At 46.0% G+C, this 13,039-nt stretch overlaps 1 protein-coding gene across 1 annotated transcript in view; it reads right to left on the reverse strand.

Annotated features, from left to right (window-relative positions):
• Positions 1–291: 291 nt before the first annotated feature.
• The window catches only part of LOC135383132 (uncharacterized), a 47,236-nt gene continuing 34,488 nt past the window's right edge, over positions 292–13,039 (reverse strand). Inside the window, exons 3-4 of the mRNA XM_064612737.1 lie at positions 5,200–5,384; positions 292–455 (exon numbers count right to left, since the gene is read on the reverse strand). Coding sequence (XP_064468807.1) covers positions 354–455; positions 5,200–5,384 — 287 coding nt within the window. The 3' untranslated portion in view covers positions 292–353. The remainder of the gene's footprint in view (positions 456–5,199; positions 5,385–13,039) is intronic.

Here is a 13,039-nt window from a genome sequence, read left to right on the forward strand (position 1 = left end):
GGGCTCTAAAAGCTTAACTTAACCGCTTAGCACGCTCTGCGCCAACCATTTCCACGAATGATAGGGTTATCACTTATCATTCGATGAGAGAGGGGGTGTATGCCCCCTTGTGTGAATTTGGATACATGATAATTGACACAGAAAGGCGTAAGCAAAGACACAGAAGCGATAACCCTATCAATCGTGGCAATAGTTTTTAGAGTGTATTTCTTCAAATGTTTCGTCAGACATAGACATAGGTTTAGTTCTGCGTCACCGTGATGCTTATCAGCGATGACAGAGAAGAAAAAAATGAATAAAGCGCGTTTTATTATCAGGGACAATGACAACATATTTTACAGAATTTCGGAGCACTAAACTGACGTTCCAGGTTTGAATTTCCGTTCTTTCATGAGGAAGGTAGTGTCGCCACAGGTGGTGATGTTGTATATTCCAAACCGAAACCTCACTGTGCCCTGAAACATAAAAAAATTAGCATAACATAGCGATTTAGCGGTAAGTAGGAGGAAAATGCGTTAGCATTAAGCGCATTTTCCCGTCTATACTTGACTTCCGGGTATCCACTTCCGGTCTAAACCCAACTTCCAGTTGTCCACTCACCGTCTATACTGACTTCCGGTATTCATTTTCGGTCTAACTCGACTTCCGGTCCTCCATTTTGGGTCTAACCTGACTTCCGGTTGTCCACCTCCGGTTTATACTTGACTTCCGGCTCGACACTTTCGATTAGTATGTGCAAGTTCGTTTAAGTAACATTTAATTAGCCTTAATTACTTTCAATTACCCTGTAATTACCGTTTAATTACCGAAGGGAACCGCAGGTTACCTCAGGTAGTCTTGAATTTCATTTAATTGCATTTAATTACATTAACTGCTTTAACTACCCTCAGTTGGCCTTTAATTGACGTTAATTGCCTTTACTTACATTTAATTACCTCCAATAACTTGCGGTTACCTTCGGTAATCCTTAATTTCATTTAGCATATATCTTATCTTTATCATTTAGCATATTTCATTCTTGCATATATCTTACATTCATTACCTTTAAACTCAACTGTCTTGCTTTAATTGCCTTTAATCGCCTTCAATTACTCTTACTTATTACTTTTAATTACCTTCGACTACTTCAGTTTCAAATCATTTACCTCCATTTACCCTCTCATATCATCTTCACATGTCCTCTTATACTTCTGTCTCGGTGAGGCTTCTACATCACACACACACACATACACACAGCTTTTTCCATTTTGACACTCCAAATGCAACACATTAATAAACAATTCCAGAAAGTTAGAACTGCCTCTTGCGGTGGGCAGAGGGATGACTGGCAGCTGATGATAAGGCAAGGCGTTTGGGTGTAAGATATAACATAAAACGTCCCATAAATATGTGTTTGGGGCACAAGTGTTTCATGGGCTAGAGCAGGTTGGAACTGTGGCCCACGTGTGAACGTGCAGGTGATGACGATGATGGCGACCAGACGAAAAAAAAAGGGAAGGGGGAGGTGAGTCACGGCTAAGTACTTTGCTAGGAGGAAAGGCAGCCAGCTCGTGTAAACAATGTTTTCCACTGTCCAGAAGTTGTCAATAGAACGCTTGAATGAAAATATTACATTGCATGACAGTATGGTTTCTCAAACCATTAATCAATTCCATGGACTCCTTCATGCATACACTACATTTTTGTTCCTTATGCAGGCAGAAGTGAAGTCATAGTTGCTCTGGATAAGAAGAAGAGCAAGTCAGTCAGTCAACAGTTCAAAAACTACACACCAGGATAAGAGGTCTGCCGCCGTTATATCGAATAAGAAGACTAAGAACAAGCGTCAGGGTGATTCCACTGATTGTGCTGCTGAGTGAATGGCCCGGTACTCAGTAGCCATTGCGTGCAATTTTAATTGTTGTTGTAACGCTTGCCAACACTTTGAATTCGAAATTGGTTGTTGTTGGACGCAGTACTGGTTCATCTTCCGCTGATAAAAAAAGAAAGAAAATTACTCAGGCAGTATTGGCTTCGAATTGGACAGAAAATGGAGAGTATCAACTGTTAGTCATAAGAAGGGCGAGGAAAAATATGCAAGGAAAACGAATGAACTATGCATACAAAATATGCATACAGATCCTGCGAACAATTGGCGGCGTTGAGGGAAAAATGTCGGCATTGTAATTTGCAACAAATAACATTCACGGATTCGAAGTGACTAAATGTACTGCTTGCGACATACTTGTTTGATATCTCCAGCCCCCGTAAAAGCGGGTTACCTAACCAAGTTGCTGTGCTACCGTCGCCTTCGCCTCACTTCCGTTCCCCTGGTGGCGGCGGTGCAGCACAGAGCTACCAGACGGGAGAGATGGCGATCCGATAACCGCGCGTCGTCTGCTAGCTCCAAATGCGTCGACGGGGCAGCGCTTTCCTCGGAATACGGAGTAGAATGAGAATTGTAACCTGTTTCCTTTTGTTCCTGTTTACTGTTTTTGAAACATAAGTACACCAGGATTAGGCCACATTTGAGTAGATCCTGCGGTCGTCAGGACTTTTTGTGAAAGGTGTCACAGCAATGCAAGGGACCACGGTTGCTCCGTGAAGCTGGCACAAGCGAGGGATTACCTCATTTTATTTACTGGTGTTATGTGAAGCAACAGCCTCGCTTGCTGGCCAGGATTTAAAAAAGAAATAATAAATTTATACAAAATGAGGCAAAGAAACGCTGTGGAACACGGGACCTCAGTAACGCGTTGGTGCCCCTCCACTCTCATTCACTGCGTTCATTCGCCTGGGCAGGGAAGCGTAGATGGCGGAAGAACACCTTAGGAACAATCGAGAAAGTGTTGATAATCTTATCAACACACTCTCGATTGTTCTGACCATTCATTGGTCCACGCATCCACACTCCGCATTCCCAGGAAAGCGCTGCCCCGTCAACGCACTTGGAGCTAGCAGACGACGCGCGGTTATCGGGTCGCCATCTCTCCCGTCTGGTGGCGCTGCGCTGCACCGCCGCCACCAGGGGAACGGAAGTGAGGCGAAGGCGACGGTAGCACAGCAACTTGGTTAGGTAACCCGCTTTTACGCGGGCTGGAGATATCAAACAAGTATGTCGCAAGCAGTACGTAGTTTATAGCAGCATTCTATGATTTTTAACATACAGTTTTAGCTGCTGAACATCAGTTCCACGTACATTCACAACTAGTCGCCCTCATTTGTCCAAGGTGAAAACCTGAGGCAATTCCCGTAATGTTCTGTTCCTGCACGTCGATACCTGAGATGCCAACTTTCGCAAATTTAACTAACTATCAATATCCGCAGACTTAGTAAGCTCGTCGAATTCCTATACTCTGATTTGGGCCTATTGAATGCAACACGAAAGAAACAAGGCTCCAGCTCAGTTGCTGTCACTAGGTTAGCTTCTCCTGTGTCCACTCAACACGTATGCGTCAACACGGGGTACATTGATACACTAGACACGCTTTACGTAGTGAAACTTTTTCGCTGGATTCTATGCAACATTCGTGCCGTTTTCGTGCCGAAAGCCGAGACCGTTGGTACGTTGACACTTCGCTACTCCCGAGCATGAATTTGAATTAACATTATGTCCTGGAAAAGAAAATAAAAATAAAAACCTTTCAACACGCCCCCCCCCCCTTTCTCTTGCCCATAAATTAAAGAGCTGCATATTTTTTTAATGTACGTGCGGGTTACACTATGGTTATCCGGTTCGAGTCGAAGACTCGGCAAGCAGGTCAAGTATGGCCAAATGGTCTGGCCGCTGTGCATGTCATACTTAGTACGTATGAAACGCGTGTGAGTGCTTCGACGAGCACAGCTCTGAAATTTTGAGCGCCGAAACGTGCCACTCCTGTGCAAGTTTTATGTGACGTGCTCCAGTTATTACTAGCGTCTAGTCTTTACAAGTGCGGGCAGAGGCCGGCGATGGATACCGAGCCTCCCAACGACGAGCAATCACAATACAATCCGCAAGTAGGTTTCTGCGCAGCAGAAGACGGCGACGGCCTAAAATGACGTGACGTGCGCAGTGGCGTGCCGCGCTCCCATTCGCGAAGGCCCATGTCGACTCCACGTGTGAGCGACAGGAAAGTAAACAGTAGGGAACCCACCATGGGTTTCGTATGTTTTCCGTTTTGTTAAGGGGATACATTGCTAAATACCTGCTGTATTTATGACTGTACTTCGCCGCATTGGAGTGTAGTGTGACTTATTTATTTCCGAAGCACACACGACTCCGTCGACGGCGGGAGAACGCGATTTACTGTTGCTGCTGCTGCTGGTGGAGCCAAACGGCATTCTACGGATAGGGGAGTGTTTGTCTACTTGTGTGTTGTGCTGTGTTTTATGGTGGCTACAGAAACAGCTCAAACTTGAACCACTACCAAGGCTCTGCCTTCGTGGTGGAAACGAAGAGCTCCCGGGCAAGTCACACTTTAATGTGCTGTTTGTGTGGCCCCATACAAGTTCTAATGCCTAATAACAGTGGAGCCTCAGAGTTTACCGGGGACGAGTCTCATCCTTGTACGTTCGGGTGCCACTGCCACAGTACCAGGCTCCTGTTGCCTCACATTGTAAGATGCAAGTTCTTACGCGTGTGGAGGCACGGTTGCCTTCGTCCCGTTGTTCACGATAGTTTTGAGCATTGTAGCTGCCATGTCACTACATTTGCCACTTCTATGAGGGCTCTCGCAGTTCGCGCTAAATAGGTGTCTTCCCCGGGAGACCTTAATCTGAACACAATAGGAAAATGTTTTCAGGGTGGTCACACGAACGATCTTATACAAGGGCCGAATAGTTCAAACTTCATGAAGCATGTTGCGTTGAACTTCCGTTTGTTATTCGTCAATAAACGAAGATCATCCCCAACGAAATCAGAGCTGTTCTAGCCCTCCCGGAGGCACCCTGTGCATCGAATGCTCATTTGTTTACCTTCATGAAGCGCGCACATACGGTTCCTGCGGCCAATCAGTAGTGTCCTAGAAACGTCACAGTGACGTCGTGCACATTGTCTTCGCGGACTTGCGCAGCGTATAAGCTTCATTTACTGTGAACATGATGACACAGGTAGCATGTAGCAGATAGCGTGCAGTATTTGTGCTGCAATGTCATAGCGAAAGCAAAGCTTTCCAAAGCAAATCATAGCGGTATAGCATACCATTAATTTGGTTCAATAACAAGAACAAAGTTGCCTACGTTTACAAATCCGTCGTCAATCTTCACGTGAGCAAACCCTTTGACATTCTTATTTGAGCCAAGGGTGCATGGAAAGCGACCTTCGCTGTAGGAACAGTTGAAGTTGAAGTGCTGCATTCTCCACTGGTCATATTCATAAGCGCCGTCAATATACCCAAAGACGGCGATTTGATCCCCAACATTACCTGAAAGTGGACAAAAAATGTGGGGTGAGTCCCGAGGAAGTTTCTGTACTAACGTCCGCACGTATTTATCTCAGAACCAATCAGGGCGCGGCCTCCAGAATCTGGACCGGGACGCTTTTGATCCGCTGTCGTCTGTGAGCTCTGCAAGGCATTTGGACATCAACATGTCCGACGCGAGCGAATGTTACCTGTCGTCGCTATCCAGAGATTTCCTCGCGAGGACAGCAGTGATGCAGTAATAGAGGACAATTATCCTTATTCTACGTATCCGTTGCAACGACACTGTATACTAGAGATACCGAGACGAAAATGGTCGCGACGATCATACGCCGTTCGTCAGTTACGAGCAGCTTCTTGATTCAGAGCTTGACAGACACCCACTTAAAAAACAACAGCTGCCTCTGCGGGTTTTGCAATCAGAGGAGCCGAACGTGTATTGTGTTGCCGTGCAGTGGGCCCGGTAGCGACGCTCTGCACTAGCACATTGTTCTAGTGCATTACGGAGCATCCTCTTCTTTGCCCGACCTATGCTACCGGCTGCAACTTCCTGCTCCGACAGACAACAGGTACAGTAACATGGTTTTTCAATTTCTTTAAGGGGCATTGGTTACCACTTTCAAGCGATAGCTATGTAGATACCTAGGAATCACGCAGCCATCGCTGATGTAATCGTACAGTATACCAGTGCCGCGTCAAAGCGGTGTCGAAAAGTGAAAGAAACTACAAATTCCGTATCAAATCTTGCGTCTATCTCTTCCCTTTGTGCTGTACTTCACATGAAATGCATGTTTCTCCACAACTAGCACCCCACGTTTTATCGCCTGAATTCGGAAAAGCATCTCGCTGGAACAAGTCCCATCTTGCTTATTATATTACGTGAAACATCTTGTTGGGAATGTTGGACTACGATGCTCAAAATGGTAAGAGTGCTAACTGTACAGGAGAAACACTAAGAAGGGGCACACACACACACACACCAAACATACTTTGGTGGCATACTTTCTATGTATGTTGCTTCATGTTTATATCCTGTGTAGAGTTTAGCTTGGCTGTCTTTCATGGCACAAGGTATATTAGTGCATTTGCCCTTTTTAATTGACACAGCAGATTTAAGAATTTTTTTTTCTCACAGGTGTCTACGGTTCACCAGCTGGATCTGGGGCTACCCGGATGTGCTGTTGCTGGTCCAATCGCCATATGAGGGTACTAACAGATTCAGAAGGATAACATATTCCATTTACATGTTATAACTTACCTTACTATGGACACCAATTCTTTTTACAATCCAGTATATTGTTAACGCTATGGGTTTTGCTACTTGCCTGTATTCGGAGCAAACTTGCGAAGTGGAGTAGTTTGTACTGAGCGAGCATCCTCCAACAGGAAGAGACAGGGACACGAACACGCACAACAAGACAATCTGCTTTACTAGCAACTAAGTAGAAGATTACTACAGGAGCTGCTCACAGTTTTTCCAGGAGAGCTTTCCAGATTTTCCAGGTCTTGTGCCTGTATTCTAATTTTTTCTTCAAGTAAATGAAATGTCTTCGTTGTATTCTGTCACGCACTTGCTATAGTGAAGTAGATACTTTTCTTGTGCATATTTGTGTCCCTGTCTCTTGGTGGTTGAAGATGATTGCCTGTATTCGTAGGACATTGAAAATATGTGAGCGTACATGTGTTCGCACACTTATTCCATTTTCTGCAGGTTTCTTTCACACAAATTGCTATTCTTTGCATCATTTCGCTCCACAGCAATCCCGTGTTGTAAACTAACAAGCTGCAAGTAAGTCTTTGTGATCAGTCCAGTTATAACTCATGTCATGCAGCATAACATTGGGAGCTGTCTCATTCTTGCTGTCCATGTCTTGTTTCAGCTCTGTAATGTGGTGCAGGTGTACATTGAACTGCACAATAAAAGGATAAGCATGACCGAAATTTTGCTTGATCTTGAGAACTTTACAGTGCAACAATAGAGCATGTCTGTTTGGACTTATTGGAGAATGGACAGGGACAAGGACAACAAACAAAGAGAGTGTTCAACTAGTAACAGATTTATTTGGACTAGGGGTGTTTGTCCAAATAAACCAGATACTAGTTGAACGATATGTGTGTTTGTTGTACTTGTCTCTGTGAGTTCTCCATCATGTTCAACTTCACAGTGATGCATTCAGGTGCAGGGCCCTGTATTCCCATTTGCTTGTGGGATGGGTTAAAGTATCAAGGGCTTGCAGCCTAGCCAGGAGGTCCAAGGTGCACGCGCACAGGGGAGGGTCAACCTAACACATCCCTGAAATGCAACACCAGTACAAGTGAGATGTAAATGAAACAGCAACTAACTCACACAAAATATGTCCGCAATAACAAGTAGTTTTTAAGTAATAATTTATAGTATACTGTAAAGTAGTATAGTATATAATAAGTATAATAATAAAGAATTTAAGTTCCGCAATAACAAGTAGAAAAAAATTTATCTTTGATGCCACTTCAGACATCTTTGTCCATAAATGTAAACTGGTAAAAAATCCAGCAAATTGGTTAGGAAATGTGAAGCAAAGAGCCTCGGGAGGACAGCTACCAATATTTTGACTGTTGTTCTTGTGTGCACCGTCCTCATCATTACCACGGTATTTAAAGGGCATGGAAGGACTTGAGAACAAATATGATGGGGGAATTAGAATTCCTGTGCAGAATATGAAGACATCTCAACGAAAGACACATAAGACAGCGTCAAAGTTTCATCTCTCACTGTGCTCAAGTCTTCATTACACATAGGAAATGGAAACACTTACGAGCATGAGATTTATACTGTCCAAAGTTGTACCACATTAATGTACTCACGTCATTCACAGCAAGAAATAAGAAATGCTCCTTTTGTGCCCATAAATACTGCGATTTCGTCAGGGTAGATACTTCATATGTCAAACATGCGAAGCGCCTTTGCAACATTCATGCCCTAAAAGAGAATGGCTGAGCACAGAAGGGTGCTTCTCAGTGACCTATATTTTCTACCTAGGGCTGGCTTGACCATGTGCTCTGGATACCGCAACTGCAGGCAGTTGTTGTTTTCAGCCATATGCCTCTTGTTGTTATTATGACGTGAGTATTGCTGTAGGCGCAAGGCCCTTCGACAAGGGTTCTATAGCCTTATTCGACTTAAGAAGGAAACAAAATCTAGTTCATTAGCTCTCAAAATATTACTGCACGGCAGATAGGAGGGTTGGACGCAGAGGTTACGCTGAATCGCTGCGCTAGATAATGTAATTGTGTCTATTTCACTATTGCCAATTGCATCTTATTTTTGTGTGAGAAAACTCCAAATTTTACTATTGCACCTCCTTATCTCCAACAGTACATGTCTCAACTCAGCCATGAGGTACAAGCACTCTTCTGGATTGAATCTAAGATATATATGAGCATCTGTATAGCTTATGGGCATACTGTGGAAAGTATGTCCTACGCCACATGCAAACGAGATTTCTCGATGCTGTGACTGTAACTGTTTTTGTACTCCTCACTAGACAAGGTGTATTCAGATATGAGATCTGCCAGCACAGGACTTAAACTTGGTTTTCAGAACCTGAGCTCTCTGTTGTTTCCGGAAGGGGCAAGCTCAGATCCTGAGGGTCAGTCGTGCTGCACCAAGGGAGATTAATTTGCTTTTGTCATGCTATACATGCCACAGCAATGTGACATGTATAGCATGACAAAAGCAAATTAATCTCCCTTCGTGCAGCCCGACTGACCCTCAGGATCTGAGCTTCCCCGTTTCCAAAATAACACAATATCAGCAGTGCGTAGACTGGTAGAAATCCCGCGAACCAGTATAACAAAGTATAAAGCACGACCTACTAGATTATAACGACCATGTCAGGCGCGCCCCTTCCATGCGCCGCATTTTTGGAAGGCAGCGGTGGCGCTTCTGATCGTTCCAGTTATTGCTTCCTCAACTTCTACAATACTTTGTACTTCAGCTTACCTTAGTATCTCTGTACAAGCGGTGGACTTCCACAGATGTTTCATTCTGAGGTTGATTATCATCATCATTCTACGCGTTTTCATAGGAGCTATCGCTGTCGTCTGCTACGGTAGTCGTACATACGCTTCTGGGTTCAGAATTCAAATTTCCATGGTCCAATCGTGGCGTCAGTCCGCCAAGGCGCGTCAATAGCGCCCCTGGGGGATCGTGCGGACAGGCTCCTCATAGGGTTTGCGAATTGTGACATGGTCGTTGTAATCTAGTAGGTCGTGGTATAAAGGGAATCGCCTCAACACGAGAACCGCTGATATTTCTCCTAGGCACCGTCCGGATCATTGGCATGGTGCTGTCGCGGTTAGGAATGCTCTATTGGGAACTAGTCTGCTCCGAACCCTACTGGCTCCACACGACACAGGCGGGAAACCCTAAGCATCCACAGCCGGAAGGGGAGTTTACCTCTTTCGCGACTTCCACAGCCAAGGAAAGATACAAGTCCTCACACAAGGCGGGAAGCAGTGCTAGAGAGGCAGAGTGACAAGAGGCCGAGACAGTTTCCAGAGATCCAACAAACGACCCCCGGCAGTGGCCCAGGACGCTACTTATATAGGTCCAGGGCATGGTCCGGTACCACGGCGGAGGCTACACTTTATTCAAATAAATATATACAAAACAAACACTTGGGGAGTGAGTGCGCGCCGGAAGGTGGTTTCGCGTTACAGTTACGAAAGGAGGAGAAAGTCGTTGGCGGGAAAGGCGAAAGTTGAACAAAGAGTTAGGCAATAATATTGGCAAACAGTTATATAGTAAGTCATGATAGTGGAATTGTCTGAATATATGGTTATTGGAATTGTACTCTTAAAAAGGTGCTCAAAAATACCATACAAGTATAAGTATAAATTTAGTATGGCGCGACATCTTCCCCGTACAAAGAAAGAGTGTCCCCACTCTCAGGCAGCTTGAGTACAAATCAATATTCTACACAGTAAGCATTCTGCACAGGTAATAATAACAATCAAACAACAGGTACACTTCAAACACGACAATATAACTCATGTCCAATACTCAATAATATAAAAAGTCTGGGCGCTCAGTGCGTCGCGCGTGACGTCGAGGTCGGCAACCTGAGTTCCCAATTGGGCGCCTTGCGGAAGGCTAGTCGCATGTCGGGAATCCGCTTCGTCGTCCGACGCGTCGTTAGCGCTGAAGAACTCGTCATCACCCGATTCATCCTCACTGCCACTTACATTGCCGTGGTTGGAACCTTCGTTTCCCTCCGGAGCTTCATTGCCTTCTGATTCTTCCCGTAATTCCCACGTCGGGTAATACGGCTTCAGACGAGAAACATTAACAATGTCAGTTCTCCTACCGGTTCTGTTCTCAATTTCCCAGTCGTTCTCGGCTGTTTGCCGGACGAGGCGGAATGGACCATGATAGCAATGAAGGAGCTTTGTTGTCCGTTTCTTTGACCTCGGCGGTGACCAAACATAGACAAAGTCTCCAGGCTGGAAGTTGTGGCCCCGTCTACGTTGGTCGTAGCGCTCCTTGTTCTTCTCTTGTGCGTTTCTCTCTCTTTCAGCGACGATTTCCCGTGCAAGCTGGAGCCGCTGTTGTATGATTTCAGGATCTTGAGAGGAAGGCTCATTGTAACGGTTCTGCAGGGCCACGTCAATAGGAAATGCAGGCTCGTATCCGTGCAGGAAGAAGAATGGCGTGTGTCCTGTCGTCTCCTGCTGTAACGAGTTATAGGCGAACAACACATAGGGAAGAAACTCATCCCAGTCCTGATGGTTGGACGACACATACATGCTTATCATATCGACAAGCGTCTTGTTCAATCTTTCACAGAGTCCATTTGTTTGCGGATGGTAGGCCGTCCTGGTCGCGTGATTTGTCTTCAGCAGCGCAAGTATTCCTTTCATCATCGTAGCCACGAAGTGCTGCCCACGGTCCGTGATTAATTTATCCGGGGCGCCATGTCTCAGCACGATGTTCTCGATGAACACCTTTGCCGCCTCAGATGCAGTGGCTGCCGGCGTAGCAACGGCTTCTGCAAACTTAGAGTGGTAATCCGTCATCACAAGGATGTAACGGTTAGCGTTCCTAGACTTCGTAAAGGGGCCCAGGAAATCCATTCCAACCTGCTGAAAGGGGCGTGAAACAGGAGGAATGGGTTGTAAGAACCCAGCTGGCTTGAGAGGAGGAGCCTTCCGTGTCTGGCAGTCCTTGCATCCCATGACGTACTTCGTAACGTCGGAAAACATCTTCGGCCAGAAAAATCTGCTTCGTACCTTTTCCCAGGTGAGCTTGATACCCAAATGCGCTGCCGTTATATCATCATGGCAAGCTCGAAGTATTTCGGGACATAGGCACCCTGGAACAACGAGCACGAACCTTGTTTCTTCTTCATTCTTTGCTCTACGGTAGAGTACACCGTCGACCATCCGGAATGCCCTGGCTGTTCTTTTTACCCTCCGATCAACCGGGTCATCCGGGCTTTTCCAAATGTCGAACTATTCTGGCCAAGAATGGATCTCCTCTCTGCTGCTCCGTAATGTTCCCTTGATCCGTGACCAGAAGCGGTAGGACAGATTCATCACTTTCTGGTGCTGGATCATAAGGAAGGCGGGATAAGGCATCGGCGTTGTTATTCTTTCGACCTGCTCGATGGCGGAGCGTGATATTGAATTCTTGAAGGAGCAGGGACCAACGGATGAGTCGTCCGTTGGAATTTTTCACATTCATCAGCCAGGTGAGGCTGGACTGGTCGGTCACAGCTGTAAACGAACTGCCGAATATGTATGGTCGAAATTGGCGGCAGGCATACACAACAGCAAGGCACTCCTTTTCCGTAGTGCTGTAGTTGCTCTCAGCTCGATTAAGGGGACGGCTGGCATAGGCTATCACACGTTCTTCGGTACCGTCCCTCTGCACGAGGACAGCGCCAATACCATAGTCGCAGGCGTCCGGGTGAATTTCCGTCGGCTTTGTTGGGTCGAAGTGGCAGAGCACAGGTTGAGAGACAAGGCGTTGCTTAAGGTTTGCCATAGCTGTTTTGCACTCGGCTGTCCACGCAAATGGCACACCCTTCTTCGTGAGGTTTGTGAGGGGTCGGGCAATACGTGCAAAGTCTTTGATGAATCGCCGATAGTAGTTGGCGATCCCTAGGAAGCTTTGGACCTGTTTCTTGGTTTTTGGCGATGGTATCTCCTGGTTAGCTGCAATCTTGGTCGGATCCGGTCCAATATGTTCCCCGTCGAGTACGTGTCCGAGGTATCTGATCTCCTTCTCCGCGAATTTGCACTTGTCTAATTTTAGGCGCAGGTTAGCATTATCCAGGGCCCGGAACACCTGTTCGAGATCCGTCAAATGGGCTTCCATCGTGTTGGAGAAGATGACAATGTCGTCCAGGTACGCCAAGCACACTCTCCAAAGGAGACCACCAAGTGCCTTGTTAATCATTCTCTGAAAAGTGGCCGGCGCGTTGCACAGTCCGAATGGGACCGCATTAAATTCGAAGAGTCCTGCATTACAAGCGAAATCTGTCTTTTCCTTGTCTTCTTCTCGGATACCGACCTGCCAATAGCCGGACTTCAAGTCTAGGGTTGTAAAGTACTTGGCGCCTTGTAGAACGTCGGGGATGTCATCTATACGCGGCAACGGGTGTACGTCCCTCTTC

Source organism: Ornithodoros turicata, chromosome 2 (assembly GCF_037126465.1).
Source record: "Ornithodoros turicata isolate Travis chromosome 2, ASM3712646v1, whole genome shotgun sequence".
Lineage (NCBI taxonomy): Eukaryota > Metazoa > Arthropoda > Arachnida > Ixodida > Argasidae > Ornithodoros > Ornithodoros turicata.